This window comes from Amblyomma maculatum, chromosome 5 (genome assembly GCF_055883805.1).
Source record: "Amblyomma maculatum isolate TAMU_Amacu chromosome 5, ASM5588380v1, whole genome shotgun sequence".
Lineage (NCBI taxonomy): Eukaryota > Metazoa > Arthropoda > Arachnida > Ixodida > Ixodidae > Amblyomma > Amblyomma maculatum.
This window is the reverse complement of record NC_139348.1, coordinates 80,867,029-80,887,240: the sequence shown is the minus strand read 5'-3', so window position 1 is coordinate 80,887,240 and position 20,212 is coordinate 80,867,029. Positions and strand designations below refer to the sequence as shown.

The 20,212-nt window shown below is 44.4% G+C and overlaps 1 protein-coding gene across 5 annotated transcripts in view; it reads right to left on the bottom strand.

Annotated features, from left to right (window-relative positions):
* Positions 1 to 20,212, bottom strand: part of LOC146188585 (membrane metallo-endopeptidase-like 1) — a 158,133-nt gene that overhangs the window by 54,606 nt on the left and 83,315 nt on the right. For all 5 annotated transcript variants that reach the window (XR_014707559.1, XR_014707560.1, XR_014707558.1 and 2 more), the window contains 4 exons: positions 18,955 to 19,032; positions 11,435 to 11,547; positions 3,862 to 3,920; positions 3,424 to 3,475 (listed from right to left, as the gene is read on the bottom strand). Coding sequence is in view for 1 of the 5 variants with exons in the window: in XM_084603858.1 (XP_084459984.1) it covers positions 3,424 to 3,475; positions 3,862 to 3,920; positions 11,435 to 11,547; positions 18,955 to 19,032 (302 nt within the window). In the remaining 4 variants the exon portion in view is untranslated. The remainder of the gene's footprint in view (positions 1 to 3,423; positions 3,476 to 3,861; positions 3,921 to 11,434; positions 11,548 to 18,954; positions 19,033 to 20,212) is intronic.

Below are 20,212 nucleotides of genomic sequence, written 5' to 3'. Positions count from 1 at the left end.
CAGCTTTATCATTTTCTTTTTCACGCAAGATTTGCAAAGATGTATTTTGAAGATTTTGGGCATTCACATGTGTTTCTGCAATTTTCTAGGTTATGCTAGTCACTGTTACTGGCTTTATCTAGATGCTTCTTCATCGCCTTTAAAGGAAACGTTGACGTGAGCGACGGGCATTCTCTATTCGAAGACCAGCGAGCAAGTTTATTGTTATGGCCAACGTCGAAGCCCATATTTTTTGGCCGCATGTCGCAAAATAAAGAGTTGATTTCGGTCCTGCAACTATCGATGGGTTTGTTGTTTACGGCGTTGTCACAACCACGTGACAAAGTCCATTCATCCCTTTTCATGATGTTCAGGGTCTTTCTCCCGAGTGGACAGCACTTCACTGTTTTCAGTTCCTCCACGAACGTTAGATAACATGTGCGCACTGCGTATTGTAAAGTGTCTCGAAATAGAATTGACAGGTAGCATTCTACTATTTGACTGCTTTAGTAACCATGTGTGCTACAATATCACGCGACACAAAATGAACCGCACAGAAGCAAATGTTAGTAGACCATTCTGTGGTTATTACGGAAGCATATACAGCTCATTCTCTTGAAAAACCGTCGTCGTATCTGAGTTTCGGCTGGGGTGTTTTCGGCAGTTGACAGAAGTGTCCGTAACATGGCAGGAAAAATGGAGGCCTGTACTTGATCAACATACGCTGCGCAAATGAAGATCTGTCATGCGTGATTGGTGCACTATAATAACGCCGTGATTATTTGCTTGTGTATGCATATAATTGATATCAAACTAAATTAGCCAAACCAACTTAGGAACATATATATCTAATAAAAAAGTGAAATTTAAATTAAAAATTAATAAGCAATAAAGAACAAAAAATTCTAAGACACTTTGGAGACTAAAGTGATGAAAGGCGAAAGTCTTAGTGCTGCGTTCTGCTACGCTGCTGTTGCGCATGTAGCAATGAATGCTTCAACAAGTAAAGCAAGCGACTACTCTTTCACATTCTGCGAGTGCATTTATTCAGTAAATTCTGCTTGGCAGCAAGAGAGCGTGCACCTTGTATTTTTGAAGTTGTTCTACGTTTACTGTTGTGTGGTTGATTTTATCGGGTGCGCGGCAATGACTAGCAATAATTCAAGGGATTGCGCAACTAACGCAGATTAGCAATTATGAACTAATTAGGCATTGATTAGGAATAAGTAATTGACTGATTAGTCAATGTTTTATCAATTAGATAATTGTAGTTTGCGAATTCATCAACAATTAGATCATTGGTTGGCATATGACCATATAAGGCATGTATTCGTGTATAATCCCGCCGGGTTGGCGCAGTGGTTATAGCAGTCAACTACTGTGCCCAAGGATGCGGGATCGAATCCCGGCCTCGGCGGCCGCTTTTCGATGTAGGCGAAAAGCAAGGCGCCCGTGTGCTCTGCGATGTCAGTGGACGTTAAACAACCCCAGGTGGTCGAAATTTCCGGAGTCCTCCACTACGGCGTCCCTCATAGCCTGAGTAGCTTTGGGACATTTAACCCCACAAACCAATTCGTGCATACTGTGCTGGGGCTCTGTGATTGGTCGACACCTACATGACGTCATCCCGTCTGGGCCAATTAGAGCCGCCGCAAAAGCGTGATACTTTTGCTGACGACAACGATGAGGCAATAAAGACTTTCTTCTTAAAACATAAATGTGCTGAGTCATTCGGGGTAGCGCATGATACCTAATATTAGATAACAGAAAAGAACGCATGCAATCGCGTCTGCCCAAAACATGGAGCCACGCACTATCTCGAGACCATGGCTTGCAGATGAGAGTGGACTGGGTACTGTTACACACGGGCAGCATCGGCAACGAGGTTGCGTACGCGCTGGCGAGCGAGATTATACACGGCGACCGCTCCGTCCCGCAACGCTTGGTCTGGCCTGCACCGGATGACCTCCACCCGATCGCACGTGTCAGCGCAGCAGACAAGAAATACGGCGTGCCCTCGAGACGCAGACTCCTGTTAATCCTAACGCTCTACCACCTGGGCTTCCCCATGCAGTCCAAGTTCTAATACATAGGGCGCGCACGGGCTGCGTGCTCACCGCAGATTTAATTGCCAAATGACTGTCTGATGCAAAGCCCAGCCACGATGACCTCGCAGCTGAGCCAGAAGACCGGCAAGATTACGACAAAAACGGGGCCGCAGTTCTATGCAGCAAATGCAACATGGACGACGGCCCAAAAGTGAAACATGTTGTGGGATTGCCCTGGCTACTACTAATGCATAAAGACACCTTCTAGGCCATGTTACCACATTCAGGGATTCGACAACGCAGAGCAACGACGATTCGCGGTCCCCACACACACTGCCATCCCTTTCGTAGTTTGCTCGTGGGGCAGGTATTGACACCTAAATGTGACCACCATGACCTTACTATCTCCCTCGAAGAGACCTTCTTGTCAGCTCCATTGATTACTAAAGACTACTAACTCACTCTCACGGATAAGCGTAATCCTACTCTAAACCTTTCCCTCCGAATTTGGTGTGTGTGAACAAAACGGCGCATTGGCAGGAACTTCGGCCTCAATCAATTGCTGGCATACAGCAATTCACAGTAAGCGGATTGTTAGAACAAGAAAAATATTCATTGGTTGTCAAAACTGTAATTTCGCAACCGGCTTTCGGAAAAAGACTCTTCTACTTCAGTCATATTGCGGAAAAGCGCAAGAGAGACAGGAAACCGTATATAGTTACTGTGTTTTCTAATAAAACTTCAGTTAGAGAGCGCAAGCGTCGTATTCTCTTTGCTCGATGTTTTGTCAATTTTTGCTCTCTTCCACAATACGAACAACTCCCAATGCACCTAATACCACGTATTCTTAACTTATACTTCTTTCAACGTTTCTACTAATTAGAGATAATAGTGTAGGCGAAAAACACACTTATTGTCTTGTAAAGGCAGTCACTCAGGCGGAGTTTATTTCTGTTCATTAAAAGAAATTGCTTATATGAAAACTGTTGTGCATCAAAGAGACAAAATTGAGAAAATAATTTCTATATCTTCATTTTTGGCAAACTCTAACACTTTTGTAGGAAGCTTTTATCCGAGCTGCAAACTAGTAAAGTTGAAAAATCTGTCATGACATGTAGTGTTTTGCTATTTTAAGTCAACCAAAATAACAACAGCTTTGCGCATATGACTACATGCGTGTAGTAATTACCTGTACAGTAAAGAGCTCCTGCTTCTAAATCAGTCACTTATAATACCAATAGAAGCCCCAGTATCAGCTTGAAAAGACAAGTGACAATTGATTAGCTTTTAGACTATGAGTTCTCATAAACGCGGAAATCGGATACCAGAAATAAAAGTGCAATATTTCGACAGCGTGAGAGCTTGAAAACAATCTTTGCCCAAATGAGCAGCTTACCTTGGCAGGTCCTTCCCAAAGAAAGGTGGTTGAAATAAATCAATCGGGAACTCTGCAAATGAATGTAAAACATATGGTTCGATTATTGAAAAAGAAGGAGATTGATCCTTTATTGCTAAAAATTTAACAATACTTATAGTAAGCGTGCTAACCACAATAAAGAAACTGAAAACTTCCTTTAAAGTATCAGCGGTGGATATAGGCTACTAATGAAAACGTGATACACAAGCGGAGCTTAATAGTCACCTTCTTAAAGAGCCTAAAAAAAAGAATGAAAAGCAAAAAAAAAATGGATATCATGTAATTTTGAGGTGAAATACTCTGATCTCACTAACATGAACAATTAACGGCAGAATGCGGAGTATAGTTGCGACATCTCAGAAAAGCCCGATGAGGAAAAAGCAGGATTGGAACTTTGATAGTATAAATCGATATTACCCAAATGGTTCTTTGGGCTGCAGTGATCACAGTCTGTGAGCTCTTTTTCTACGATCCATCTGCATTTGAGTGGGGAAATAAATGTACAGAAAATAAGTCTAAGGCAAAAAACCCTAAAAGGCAAACGAAGAGCTAGGGGCAATAAAACAACACAGCAGTCATTGCCGAGTAACTTGAGGCTGTGAATTTAGTCTCAATATTGCAAAGTATTATGCAATAAAACAATGTGGCAGGGTAGGTCAGCGAACGAATTGGTGTTAACGAGATTGTAGTCAACTTTAAAGGGTTTCCGAAATGCAACTTGTAATATCATAGAGCAAAAAAATCTATACAGGTGGTCTCCGTGAGCATCTGAGTCAATTTTGAAAGCTTTGCGTGTGGCCTAATATTTACTGAAATTATTTAAAATGTGGTCGTGTCGAAGCCCTTTAACCGATTTTGGCGACAAAACCATGCACGCAGCACCGGCAAACCTTCCCTAAGGCATTAAAGGAGCTTGCTGGGCGCACCCACTCATTGCACGCTCCAAATTATGCGGGCGGCACGAAACGCAGTGAGAAACACCGCAACTTCTTGATGTTTTTTTTTTTTTTTACAGAAACTTGGGTTGACAGTTGACGTCAAAACATTTAGGCGGCATCTATATATCGGAGCCAGGGGGAGCCTTTCGCGCAGGCGATGTGGGGGCTCCAACGGCCGGCAGAGGTTCCGTCCACGCTCCAGCATTCACGGGAACGAAGCAGCATGAAATGAGTGTCACTCTTGCCGAACGCCAAATTTTCGGCACTCGCCTAATAGGGCTGCGTCTGCGCTACCTGCCTCGGTGCCTCACCGTTGCTGTGCTCAAAGGAGCCGTAGACTAATTTAGATGTTATAGCTAAGAACGTGTGCATTTCTATTTTAATAATTGTCATTTTAAAATGAAAATATAAATATAGACACATGGCAAACACCCCAGCAACGGAACGCGTCAAGTACAGCACGCACATCTCTGAATTTTTGGTTTGGTTTGGTTTGTGGGGTTTAACGTCCCAAAGCGACTCAGGCTATGAGAGACGCCGTAGTGGAGGACTCCGGAAATTTCGACCACCTGGGGTTCTTTAACGTGCACTGACATCGCACAGCACACGGGCGCCTTGCTTTTCGCCTGCATCGAAAAGCGGCCGCCGAGGCCGGGATTCGATCCCGCATCCTTGGGAACAGTAGTCGAGCGCCGTAACCACTGCGCCACCCCGGCGGGATCATCTCTGAATTTTTAAAGCTTACCTTATCCCTAGTGGCTCAAATGGAGACAATAGTAGAAATCAGCACAAAGAACTACGTATTGAGCTAAATATTGCAAACGTAGGACAAGGAACACAAATGAAAAGGCTGCCAGCCGCAGCATAAATTCTCCTTGTGCCCGTTCGTCACATACATCCACGGTTCAGCATTCGCGAGATTATGCATTTGTTTTGTGTGCAGAAAAAGAATTTCATTTCAAGAGCAAAACTGCACTGATAATTGGAAAGAAAAAAAATACGCATGCGAGAGAGTAGTTGACGCAAAAATAAAATCGAGAATAAAAAAAACATTGCAAGAAACAGATAATATGCCAGCTTTTTACGTGACATTATTTTACATTTTTTTATGGGCATGCAATGTGTGGCAAGAATGTTCGTTGTTTCCGCGCGATGTAGCCCAATGATTGTGTACTATAAGCAATGCGAATAGGAGAATGTACCAGTAGTTGCGATTTCTAACTTTACATGCAGGCATGAGTCAAATTAATGGAAATATTTTACGAAAACCTTCACGCGTGCAGTTTTATGCGCGTGTAAAAGCGTACATGAGATTGAACACTCTCGTTATGTTGAGAAATTTGTCAAACTATTTACCATTATAGGCACTGCGGTACGGTATCAGCTCGCATAATGCCTTTTCGCGCGACAAATATTGTGATTTATTCTGTCTGAATGCATCTCTGAGCAAAGACCTTACACAATAATTTGAAGGATGTCAGCATTGTAGACTATACTCCGTTTCATACGTCAAATGCAACACTGCCAAAGCTAGAGCCCTTGTTCGCGCTCGCGGCATCCTTAATGAAAAATAGTGCCTGCTCTTGACGAGAGAAAATAATAGTTCCTTTGTCCGCAAGCTTAATCAATCTTACATTTGCCATAAACTCCACAAAAAGCAACTTTTTTAAAGAGAAAGGCTAAGGTTAGGTGAGGTTGTATGTTTTTTGTCGTTTTCGTTTTCGTTCGTGTCGCGTTTTCGCTTTCCCTCAACCCTGCTAACGGTGCCCTTCATGCCGCACAACATAGCGATTTCGACCGCCTCTTCGGAGCGGATTTTTTCTGTGTGATCCGTACTGCGAAGATGTCCAGGCACACGAAGCAAGTTATTGCAAACATGTACGCTCGGAATAGAGCCCGTTTCCGCAGAAACCACTCGGCTAAGAAACGGGCGCGTAGTGATACGCCTTTTTTTTTCTTGCGGACTACTTGCGTAGCTTTCGCTGCGTTGCACTTGATGTATGAAACGGAGTATACGATTTTCACTCTGGTTTGAAGGCTGTGCTTGTGGCAGCACAGGACTCCCTCCGGTTTTAATATTGTTATGGATATGCCATTGAAGAAGACAACGCTCTACCCCAGAGAAAGGCGATGAAACTAAAGCAACGGGTAGTCTTTACCGGAGCACCTACGGCTATCATCAGCTGTTGTATTTCTTGATCTACCCTTCTGCCGCCTATCACCTTGGTGGATGTTACTCAAGATCCCCGTGCGCAAAGAATTAGCCCATTACGCTGTCAAAAGCTGGATTTGAGCAAAGGCCGCCACCTACCTGGGACTACAACGACGTCAAACATCGCCACTATGACCTCCGAGGCAGCTTTACCACTGCGGGAACATCGTCCCAGCCAAACGTCAACACGAAAATTCACCATCCTTCCATCTTTAATGGTGAAGACAAGCGAGGCGTTGACGATTGGATTGATTAGTATGAGCACTGCGGTAGGAGCAACCACTGGGACGCAACCGTCATGTTGGCTAACATAATCTTCTATTTGGCGAGAATAGCTCAAACATGGTTCCGAAATCATGAACAAGAGCTAGTTACATGAGACATTTGTAAGCAAAAGCTTCAGGACATCTTCGGGAAACCAACTGGGCGGGCTGTTGTGGCAAAAACAGGACTTCCTTGTAGTGCACAATCTCACACGAAGTCCTACCTAGGCTATATTCAAGACGTGCTATCGTTGTGTCGCATGGTGAACAGCTCCATGCCGGAAAGGATATTCTCAATGGTATTGCGGATGATGCCTTCAACATCCTCTTCTGTACGGATTGCTCTACCTTCGACACAGTGCTTTATGTTTGCCGAAAGTTAGATCAGGCTAAACAACGACGTCTCATACATCGCTTTTAGCGCCTTCCGACCACGGCGGCTACACCATCCTGAGATGACCTGGCCCCTTTGCAACACCCTTCTCATCCCACGAACGTGACTCGGATCCTCCGGAGAAAACTCGTGGCCTTAACTCCTGTACCACTCACGTCTCCGCTACCCGACACCGTTGTCAGGATGCAGGCCGTTGTCCGCATGGAACTTGCTAACGTCGGCCTCTCCTCCAGCGCCGTGCCGCCCCCGTCACCATCGCACTCTGTTCCTCTCGTGGCTGCTGCAACCACCAGCCAAACCTCTCCATGAAGCTACATTAGTCGCAATTGTCCTGTAGGGTAGCGAACCTCAGGCGACAGGCCAATTTGTTACATTTGCTGTCGAGTGGGCCCCATTTAGAGTTATTGCCTCAGCCGTACATTCCCAACACCTCGCTGCATTTAAACGCTGACCGTCGGTACTACTATGCACAACGAGCTCCTGCCCAACCGCAGGAGCCCGGCCCCGCCTATGATGGACTTGGACACTTACTTCTTCAACCAGATGAGCTTCCCACCAAAAACCGGCCCAACTGCTCGTCGCTCCAGCCGATCTCTATTTCCCCAGGCTCGTCAATCTTGTTCACCGGTACCTCTTCGCAGTTCTTTTCCATCATACGCCGGCACCTACTTGTGCAACTAGCAAGTGCAGCGCCCGGGAGTGGCGCTGAATTACCGACCCGGACTGCAAACTTGGTACTGACCCCCGCGCCTAGACGTAACCTCATTGATATTCTTGTGGACGGAGCCCTTGCTTTTGCCCTTATTGACGCTGGCGCCCACGTTTCTGGTCTCAGATCCTCGCTGCGCCGAAGCCTCAAGAATGTCCACAAGCCATCTACTCTTCGTGTTGCGGATGGCGAAACAGTCATTGTGATGATATGTGTGCTCCATAAATTAGCATTGCCGACCGTCACATATCCCTGGGTTTTTTACAGTCCTCACCAGTTGCCCTGAACACCTTATATTGGGCTCCGACGTTTTAACTGCACACTCCCTTCTATTTAACTGTTCTACAGGACTGCTTCATTTAGACCTCCCGCTCTGTCCTGATAGACAAGCTCTCGAACTTCCACGCTCCGCTTCCGCTCCGCTATATTTACTCGCCTGCCACCAGAAGCCACTGTGTTAATGCTCATGTCACCTTTTTCCTCCGTTACTTATTGCAACTACGTCGTTTTCTCCAGTTGGCCTTGATCTCCTCTGACCTTTGCCTCGGTCTGCTTCGGGAAATGGATGCATTGCGGTGGATATCGAGTATACTACGCGCTATTCTGTCACATGCGCAATACCCACCAGCTGCGCAACTGGCATGGCTGCGCTTTTTCTCCATGACGTCATCCTACTTTATGGTGCTCCAGGCCAGCTGCTCACTGACCGTGGCCGTTGCTTTCTTGCTCGAGTAGCCGACGAAGTATTCCGGTACTGCTCCATTAAGCACTATTTCACCACCGCTTACCATCAACAAACAAACGGCTTCAGCGAACGCTTCAACTGCACGCATATGGACCTGCTGTCAACGTAAATCGGATGACCACCGTGATTGGGGTACTACTTTGCCGTTCATAAAGTTCGCATGTAATTTGTCCCGTCACGATACAATGGGCTACTCGCCCTTCTATCTTCTCTTTGGCCACGACCCCCCACTTTCATTTGACAGCGTACTGGCTCCCACCGCTAATGTCAGTCCCTATGTTCGTAACGCTATTCCCCGAGCTGACGCCGCCCGTGTTATTGCTCGCCGCCGACTAGCTTGCTCCCAAAGCACCCAAAAACGCTCCACGATTCTCATCATCGGAATGTCCCCTCCTCTCCGGGCTCTCTCGTATTGATCTGGACTATCGCTATTCGAATTGGGTTGTGTGAGAAGCTCTTGCCGGGCTACACAGGCTCCTACCGTATTTTACGGGTAGTCACATCCGTGACATAATAGATCACCCCCGTGCATCCGCCACAGAAGTCCGTTTTGCAACGTGCCGATATCGTTCATGTGCTCGAATGAAGCCGCACTACTCCAACTGTAGTACCCTAACATACTTGGCATCGGAACAGTGCCGGCGGGAAAATGTTACGTATATATCATTGAAGAAGACAAGGATCGATAGCAGAGACAAACAACGAGGCTGAGGCAACGAGCCGCGTTTGCCGGAACACCAATGCCTGTCATCAGTCATCAGCTGTTGTGTTTCCTGAACTAGCCTTCTGACATGCATCAATATTATATTAAAAATATTTTCATTTGGGTGTCCCACAAATAGCGAAGCATGCGTCGGCCATCTGCGTTGCTGTTACATCCCGACGTCTTCAAGCTAATTTTAGTATAGTCAGCGTAACCGACATAGGAAAGTCATGGGTAAGTTTCCAACAGGAAATACAAGAGAAAGTTGTGGCTAAATACCTCATAATAAGCTTTTTTTATTAAAACGCAGCACATTTCCGCTACACTACCACCAGCAGTCACCTACTACGAACTACAGTCAAGCGGTTCTCGCAGAGGGACATGGGAGAAGCCTTTGCCCGCAATGGGTGTACTGCGGCTGATGATGATGACAAATTGGTCACTGTTTCTCGCGGATATAGTATAACTGCAGGCTTGCGAAAAGAGAACATTGTTGTATTAAGGCTACTAACATTCGGGGCACACACATCAATGTTTTCGCAAGCGTACTGCCGGCGCTTTAATTTCTCAGCAAGCGTACCGGAACGACAAAGGAAGAACAGCGTTGCTAGAATCGCGCTATAAAATTCTCTTCCGCCTCTGAAGGACTGCTAGCCACGTAGGATATTCTGTCTAATTGTTGCTTGCTTCCGGCATCTCTCACTGCTTGCAACCATTATTAAGACATCATTTTAATCTGTTTGCAGTAACTTCAATCGCCAGTTTTTCTCCAACCTTGGAGATAAAAACATGAATGTACCGCTCAAATATGCGCGTGGTTTTTGGTACAAATCCGACGTTAGGATGTAGACAGATCAATAGAACCACACAGTCATTAGGTTCAAAGCGTCGACATACAATTGTTGTAATAAGAGTGCCACATTGAATATTTTAGAATTACGCTAGACTACAATATACTGCAAAATTCGAACTTCGGATGCAATATGAAGTTGGACACGTTTAATATACCCGTAGCGTTGATATAAGAAGAAAACTCAAGTTTTCACTAGATGGGAATTCAAGGTGTTGCGCTCTTGAACAAAGCACGAGCAGCTCACAATACATGTTTAAAGCCTCATTTTTAGGTGCTATTGATGGCGCTTAAAAGAAAAGCCCATATGCTTTTTTTATACCCCATTGGGCATCTTTCGGACATTTAGAGCTCATAGCAGCTTTAAGTAATGCTCAGACGTTTTAGACGTTTTGTAGCTACAGCAAGTTTTATTAGTGTTGCAAAAAGGCTAAACCAAAGAGCTTTCTCCTTGAAAAAACGTCCTGTAGCTTGAGAGTTTACCTTGTGGCTAATCACGTAATACATATAAGGAATTAAATATATGCACGCTGTCGGCTTTGTACGATACAATTGTTATCCTCTGTATCAACCTATCATCATACATCACATTCATGAATCTTTGTTTGCCCAATATTGCAGCGAACGGTCCGAGAGTCTCACACAGGAGAAAGACATTGAAGTGCCACCTATCACGAATGCAGAAGAAAAAATAAACATTAAAGCCCCTCACAAAATTGCGGCAAATTCCGAGTAAATATATATTTCTCCGTGCCTTTTCAAAGATGACTGACCTAAATGAACAAAAGCGATTCGCTCCAAATAGGACAAAGAAAACAAAAAGAAAACTGCTTACGCTAACAGTACAGCGATTGCCACTGGTAAATACTTCCTCTATATTTGTCCTTACAGAAAGCAGTAACTTGACGAGAAATTTTATAAGGTGACTCTAAGAGTTGCAACCTAGGCTCGCCTGTCTGTAATACAGTCTGCCTCTAGAATCAGAGCTTCAATAAATGGGTGCCCTCGCAGCGTAGAGTGAAGTCTCCAACTAAGATACGCGAAACGAAGTCCTTTCTCTGCAACAATGGCAAATTAATAGAGATTTGCGCCGGAAGCTCTAGTCAGTGACCAGAAAGATGTCTCTACGTATAATTGTTATTTAAATATCTCAACAGTCAAAAATCTTTTACTTACATTGGGCTGTCAGAGTCTCGATTAAAAAACTTCTTTAACACTTTGACCTGTGAGTTGCTCGATACTCGTTCAAGCAATTCTAGAAAGGAACTATTCATTGAAAGTTTGGGAACCTGTAGCGAAACAAAATTTTGAAAACACAATATGAGATGTATTTTATGTCATGTTATCCACTAAGTCTTTGAGCATCATTCCACGAATGAGCAATACAGAAACTACTCCCACATTTACAAACATTTTATACCTTGGATTCACTGCTGATGCCTTTATAGAAGGATATTTTGACTCCAATAAAGGATTATTTGTATATTTTTATACATAAAAGTAATGATTGTCATGTCACCCCTATTGAGCACAGTAAAAAACCGCACACGCGATGTCGTTAAACTACCTGTCAGGGAATTGCGCATGAAGTTCAATATTTAGTCAAAATATATGTTTGAGATATTGTTCCGCCAGTCGCGCATTTATTTACTGCAACTGACGCTATTTTTGCATTAATAAATATACATATCTGATCATCAGATCGAACCTGCATTCTTCAATTGAAGCACGGCAAAAAGAGCAGGGGTCGATACGGCCATAGGCTACAGATATTGGAGGTTGTCGTGGCTGTTTCAGAACCGCAGCCCACGTCAGTGGAGCGCTCACTCAAATAACAGGCGGAGTAACATAGAAAGCGGGTCGGCGATCTGACCCTAGATCAAACAGCGGATCTATGAAGCAAACATTATCTTAAAGCCGAGGGCAAGAGAGATAACTGGCGAGAAAACGAATGAGATCCCCAATGACGTCTTCGAACTCGGAAAGCAGTGCAGACCGGTCGACGTTATCAACAGAGAAACCATAAATTGGCTCCTGAGGCTTTTTTTCAGTAAGTTGAAGCGCGCTGCTGCGCAGCTTGTCATAGCTAAAGCAGGGCGTGAGGAGATCAGCAATTGTCACGATTCTTGTCAAAAAGCATCTGGAATGCGTCGTCCTTGGTGATGTGATTGATATTTCTGCTTCAAGCATGGACAGGCTAGCGCGATGACAAAGGTCTACAACGTCCTCAATATAACTTTTGAATGTCTCACCGCTTTCCCGAGCGCAACCGTGTGGAGTCGTTGCTTTGCGAGAAGCTTGACAGTTTTAGGCCTGGGGATTGTTGCTTCGAAGTTGTTTCGGAATACCGACCATGTCGGCAGTAGCGCTGCGTTATTCTGGTGCCACTGCAGGGCAACGTCTACAAGGTAGATGATGATCGTCGAAAGATTCACTGTATTGTCCCAGTTGTATCTACAAACATGATCATAGGTCAGTATCCAGCCGTGGGCCTCTTGTTCGACGTTGGCAAAGAAGATGGGTGTCCGAGCTGCCTAGTGCAGCAGAAACGATGATGCAGAGGATAGTGAAGGACTCCGTGGGCTCGATTTTTCAGGCATAGTCGAACCCCGCTGCGAGGTTCTGATTTGTAGTTCCTGGTTAGGGACCAGGCAGCATCTTGACCAAATTTAAGGGATCTGCGCAGTTCCTGTTTCACACTTATACGCACCGGCGATAAGATGTTAGATACAGAGACCGGCGATATCGACGTGCCGTCTTTCGAGATCTACAACTTCGGTATTGGCACTTTTTCTCGCAAGGCAAGATTAAAAAAAACTACTTCATCATCATCATCAGCCTGACAATACTCACTGCAGGGCGAAGGCGTCTCCCACATTTCTCCAATTAACGTGGTTCTGTTCTAGCTGCGTCCACTTCACCCCTGCGAACTTCTTAACCTCATCCCCCCCTCCCCTAATATTCTGCCGCCCCCCTGCCACGCTTTCCTTCCCTTGGAATCCAGGGCCCGCTTGCACGAAATGATCTTAAAACTGTCTTAGCTAAGTGCAGACTTAACTTAGTCTAAAAGATAGGCCGCTAGCATGGCCACTTAAGACGAGACGAGACGGGGCTTCAGTCCTGGCTTAAATAGGTCGCTTGCACGATTACGACTCTAGTGCCGTCTTAGTTAAGACACGAGGACGCCAGGTATACCTCAGTAGAGAAATTAAGGAAATACAGTGATGCGCTAGCCCTGTCACCGCTGTAAGATGTAAACATTCCGTCAGTCTTGCGCTGCGTAAAATCCGTGCCATTTCTTTTTGCGGCTTAATATTGTGTTACGAGGTAAAATGCCCCAATTGGTTCTTGAGGACATTCAGGGAAGCCATTCTGGTGAACACAAGCCGAACCGAAGCGTTCGGAACCCGAGCCGTCTTAAAGTCTGGTCCTACTAAAGACACCGTTTAAGTCCGGACTTAGCTCGGCCTTTATCCTGCAAGCCGGCCCAGTTTGTTATTTTAAGCGCCCATCGGTTACCCTCTCTTCGCACTACATGCCCTGCTCATGGACATTTCTTCTTCTTGATTTCCACTAGAATATCAGTAACTTGTGTTGTTTCTCTGACCCACACTGCACGCTTCCTATCTCTTAATTCTGCCCCTACCATTTTTCGTTCCATAGCCCTCTGGGTTGTATTCAACTTATTCAGAACTCTTTTGGTTAGCCTCCACGTTTCAGCCCCATAGGTGAGTGCAGGTAAGATGCAACTGTTGTATACTTTCCGCTTGAGCGATATCGGTAAGCTGCTAGTCATAATCTGCGAGTGCTTCCCAAATGTGGTCCATACCAATCTTATTCTTCTTGTTATTTTTTTTTCCATGCACCAGATCTGCGGTTACGACCTATCCTAAATGGGCATATTCGCCTACTAGTTCCAGTGCTTCGCTACATAACGTAAACTGCTGTTCTATCCCAAGGCTGTTCTACATATTGATTTTTAATCCTACCATGCTACTTTTTCTGTCCAGGTCACCAATAATTCTTTGCAGTTCATCTCCCGAGTTATTTAGCAAGGCAATGTCATCAGCAAATCGCTGATTACTGAAGTATTCCCCATATACCTTTATTCCTACCTGCTCCCATTCCTATTCTCTGAAAAACTACTTAATATATACTAATAAATAATAAGTTATAGAGGACCAAACAAGCTGGAAATCACCATAGGCGACCCTGAACAGCTGTGAATTTGCTTCGAAGTGCTAGGGCTCACCGGATTTTTTAAAGCCTTGGCCCAAGGTAACAGGGGCATCCTATATATATATATATATATATATATATATATATATATATATATATATATATATATATATATATATATATATATATATATCGGCGAGGCCAAGGAAAGCTTTGGGGATGGTACGTTGTCTTTTTTTTTTATTGTTTACTTGGATAAGCACAGAAATTAGTAATGTAATCTGTTTAGGGGAAAGATAATTAAACACAAAGTAGAAGAACAAACAACGTGCCGATGGTGGGAACCGAACCCACGACCTCCTAATATCGCGTCCGGTGCTCGTCCAACTGAGCTACATAGGCCGCTGTCACCCCTGCTACTTGCTTGGGTATTTATGTTGTCTGTGTACGAACCTTGAGAGTGTTCACCAGCGCCACCCTCAGCCGTAGCCGCGAAAGTGGAACGTCCACTGTTACCGCCAGCGTTACGTAGAATGTGATCAAGAGCGAGGGCGACAGCTGTGCTAGAACCTTCTTACGCTACCTATGGCTTCAAGACTGCCAGAACCGAGACCCCCGTAAGCTACAAGCAGATAATTAAGGGGAAATGAGGGTACTCGTTATAATACATGAAGGAAAGAAGCCAATAGTCGGCGAGGCCAAGGAAAGCGTTGGGGATGGTACTTTGTCTTTTTTTTTTTCACGTTCTACGTGACGCTGGCGGTAACAAAGGACGTTCCACGTTCGCCGCTATGGCTGAGGGTGGCGCTGGTGAACACTCTCAAGGTTCGTACACAGACAACATAAATACCCAAGCAAGTAGCAGGGGGGACAGCGGTCGATGCAGCTCAGTTGGAAGAGCACCGGACGCGATAATCGAAGGTCGTGGGTTCGGTTCCCACCATCGGCACGTTGTTTTTTCTTCCACTTTGTGTTTAATTATCTTCCCCCTAAACAGATTACATCACTAATTTCTGTGCTTATCCAAGTAAACAATAAAAAAAAAAGACAAAGTACCATCCCCAACGCTTTCCTGACTGTTGGCTTCTTTCCTTCATGTATTATAACGAGTGCCCTCATTTCCCCTATATATATATATATATATATATATATATATATATATATATATATATATATATATATATATATATATATATATATATATATATATATATATATATATATACACACACACTCTGAACGACTCTTATTTGGTTCGACTGTGCCAGGGAATGCACCCTATTTTTCACAACCTTGGTTACATTCCGCTGGGAAACCGGGTAAATATATATACTCAGTTTACCAGCTGGATGTAACCAAAGTTCTGAAAAATAAGGTGCACCCTAGCACAATCGTACCAACTAAGAGCTGCTCAGAGTTTCCCATGCTATTCGGCAGTATTATAAGGTTCATTAATTACTTAAGACTTATCAATTTCTTCAATTGTTTGTCTGAGAGAAAGTGTCTCAATGCAAATTTTGAAGATGTTCCCGAAAAACGGGCTAGCTGCGTTCTTTGCATCAAGCTTGTGTTCATGTAAAGTGAGTTTTTACCAGCCCAAAATGACACCTGGCGCAATAAACAGCTTCTTCCTGACTGTAGCGTCAATTTAAATCCCCGAGAGGCGGCTTGATAAAAACACCCGCTTTTCTCTGCACTGCTCTCTCCAATGAACCTGGGGGTATGAACATGGACAATATTTTAAAATAACAGTTGGTCAAATAAAAGTATTTTTAAACGCTTATAAAGTCTTCTTTCAGCGTATGAAAAAAAGTTTCTCAGGAGCGAGACTTGGTGTATGGATTTAGGTGCTCGGTTAGGGATCAGAGGGATAGTGGTTCGATCCCTGGTGGATGGCGTATTTTTTATTGTTCGTGTAGAAAGCTTCTCTACACATTTCCACTATCCATATGTCAAGAAAGGCTTAAGCCTAAAGGGGTCAGGACACCAATTTTGTAATATAGACTGTTTATCCGGCTCCCTAATAAAGTTATACATACATACTGTTGATTGCATCTTTATCCTGATGTGCCATGCAAGCAAACCTTAAGGTCTCAGCTGCATCGGAGCTGCAGATATGTTTCAAAATAGTATTTTTGTTTCTTAGTTAACAGCTTGCTGATCTAGCAACGAGCCCAGCCGGTGATGACATAGGCGGACGCCGCTTTTTCCGCTTTGTAATATATCAGCGAGACGTTCTAGTAAAGGGACCACTCGATCATGAAACATCCTTACGCTCAGTCACACTGTTTCGTAGTAAATTAAATTATTTTCGGCGGCACGTTAGCAGCGGAGCTATAGAAGTGCACGGGCACTGCACTGGCTGTCATCAAAACTTCCCACCGTTCGTATGGGCCGGCGTGTCACATGAAGCATTCAGTTTTGAAATTCCTTATTCCTGGGCCTATTATTATTTCGAGAAAAACTAATTTTAGCATGCTTTCTCTGACACGGGCTTAAATGATCTGCCGTATATTCGCTGATGCGGAAAGTTCTCGCGGAAGGCAAGGCCGCCCGGTGGTGTTTACGCCTCTGAGGGCAGTGCTTCCATTGGAAGATGGCGGCGGGCCCGCCGAAGGCTTATTCCTGGCCAAGAACTAAATTGTGCTTCAATGCAGTCAATGCTCTGTTTTCATAAGCATCCTGAGTGCACTTATTCGGAGTCAAGTTAAGAAGCCCGAACACAGTACAGGGTATGGGCAGCTTATCGGCGCCGGCAGAGCAGTAGACGATGCAGAGGCCGGTGAAGCTCTGTGACGACACCGAGAGTTTCAATATGGCGATCGCTGTCGGTGGTAGGAGCTTCGCGGTGCCAACTTGAAACACTTTTTTCAGGAATGCGCCTACGGCGCTCAACTTTTGAAATTAAAATAACGATGTTCAGTATTATCTGCCAGATTATAAAACTGTAATACATTGGATGATCGTGGCATGACCCCTTTAAGACCTTAGGTTTCTATAGCTTCATGAGTTTATTTGCGAAACATGCCATCCTATCGTAATAGTACAGAGCAGAGCTCTCGAGCCTCTATCTCTATACAAGCCGCATTTAAAAAATGTCCCTGTCGGACAAAGAGGCAGAAAATAAAAATTAAAGTTAAAAGGGAAGCGGGAAATCAGTTTAAACAAAAACTCGTCAGATTATTACTAATATTCCTTGAACCAAGTGGCCACGTGCCAGAGCATCTCTCGCATTATTTTTTTTTTTGAAAAGAACAACGGGTTCTGAGTTCTACTTAAAAGCGAACTGTCACTAGTTCAATATGCTTAAGAGGGAGCATGTTAATGTGCAAAGCAGTTTTTATCCCAATCACTTATTATTGTGTCTAGTTGGAGTTGCAAGATCGGGTGAGGTGAGAGATGCCTCATTATTGAAAGTACTTGACGTTCACCCAAAGTGTTCGAAGATTAAGGGGCGAATGCCAAAAACAGGATTAGTGACGAGTAATCACACACCTATTTCAGGGCTGTCCTTCAAACCGCAATAGCATAGCACGTACTCAGCTTTTACGACGTCGTTTTGTTCATTCGTCCTCTTAACATGAGACATAACATATGCAATTTGAGCCCGTTAATTCTTACAACAGCGCTTCTAATCTTGCCTCAACACAAAAGATTTTTTCGTTAACCGTTTATATGTTCAGTTTTCAAAGATGGTTCTTGGGAGCCCGCGATTCTTATCCCCTTCCGCAAGAGGTCGGCTAGCCGTCGTGGTGAGCTCGGCCGCTCGGGACTAAGGGACTAGGGGACAACGGTATTTGATGTATTCTTATTAAATATGCTATTCAATTGCTAGACTGGGGTAGCCATATTCTATTTTCCGGTGTAGCTCCTTATCATTATTGCCACTGATATGAGGCTGCGCCCTGACGCCTGGTTAATCCATTCAATTGGCTATTACAACCGATTGCGGTGTGAGATAGCGCGGCACAGGAATACGAACAATGGTCCTCTTGCACTCAAGCAAGATGTTCTACTCCTACTGTATGTTGCTGGTACAATATATCGCAAGACAACATTTGTAATGATGAGGCCCGAAAATCCGTTTGCATGTAAATTAAGCAAGTAAATTCCTCCTGAAAGCAATCAGACCGGTGTAGCAGCAGAGGGCGAAGTGCAACTGAGACCAGGAAACATGGAGAAGTTAACGTGCGCTTTAAACCTAAGAGCTGCCTTGCATTAGGTTTATGTAAAATGACAGGGTACCTGCAAAGGCAAAATTTTGAGGCAAAATCACTGGTCATTAGACAGTGCTACCTTTTTCAAGAAAGGAAGCAGTGCTTGGCAGGCGGTCCTACTCCGCGACTCAGAAGTTTAGTGCTGTACGTGGAGCTCGTGGAGCTGAACTGACACATTGCAGGGAAATTGCACGAGGATTCAAAAGGTATTTCTTCTATCTTAATCCAAGTAGCAAGACCATTGGTTTAATGTAGCAATCAGATAGGAAATGAGCCAAAATGGTGATATGAAATACACACCTGCGTATAAAGGTCATCAAGAACTGTTTTGTTAAATAAACTGTCTGAATAACCAATCTTGAACGTTACTGCCGCCACCTGAAAAACAGTAGATGTGTTAATATCCGCTACTCTTCCGCCTGCGCCATGGTTAAGGTCTAGTGTATTTTATTAAGACATTCTCACACGGTCTTAACACAACGTGCATGGCGGAGCGCGAGCGTGCCTGATTTTCGAATGGGTGCTTGAATGCTTCGCTTGTTCAGCTGGGTGGCCGCCATCGTCTGTAGCCTTCATCTCAGCCTATGAATGATATATTTTATTCATATTTTGAATAAAGGTTCACTTGGTATCGTCTAGCGAAACTCTAAAATCCGCCCTTCATAAGTTAGGAAGAAACACTATGAAAACAGAGCCTGCCGCGATTCTGATTTCCATCCTTCACCATCTACATTCGCCTTTGAAGCTGCAGTAAAAAAGCAACAAAGAAATAGACCTGAATTCACTAAACATCATTAACGACGTCAGCTATAGCGGCAGCATTTCCTTGCCCTGTGCGTGTAGAGTGGGCTCCCCACACAATGCACCGTCTGAGAGAACATGACGAGGCATCCTCTCTACAGAGAGTGACGTAATCTCCGAATGTGTTAAGCGGCCTCGATAAGACCTTGCAGTGCCCGCAAAGAACTTTCTCCTCCGCTCCACGCGTTCTTATTTCAACCGTGTGGATAAAACCTTCCCGGCTGTTTCAGTCGCCGTGCGAAGGTGACGTTTAGGAGCATCCGTTTGAATGCTGCGCTGACACATGCGGTAAAATTCTCATGAACGTCGGAGACAGGCCTCCTCACAAACCTTTGAGTCCCGTTCCTGCTACTGATGCGACACTTGCCATTTCTTAAGATTCCTAACAACGTGCTATTAATTTTGGGTGCCATACAGGCTACACCTTTGAAGTCACTATTATCACCCTACCCGGCCACATGATAAAGGAGAATGGGTACAGGGCCCCACCACCCACAGTTGTTGGCATTTATAGGTGCCCTGGCACGCATTTTTGTATTTAGACCAGGTATGCTGAAAGGCATATTTTAACAATAAGAACAATAAGCTTGAGCCGATTCCGATGGAGATACAGTTTCAGGGATTATTATTTTAGCATTAAGTCATTCGTAAATATTCTGTAATATATTGTGTCCTATTGCTTTATTTCCTCAATAAAAAACATTTCTATACGAAATACTATTCGGACTGTGAGAGCTGAATAGAACCTGGCCGCTGT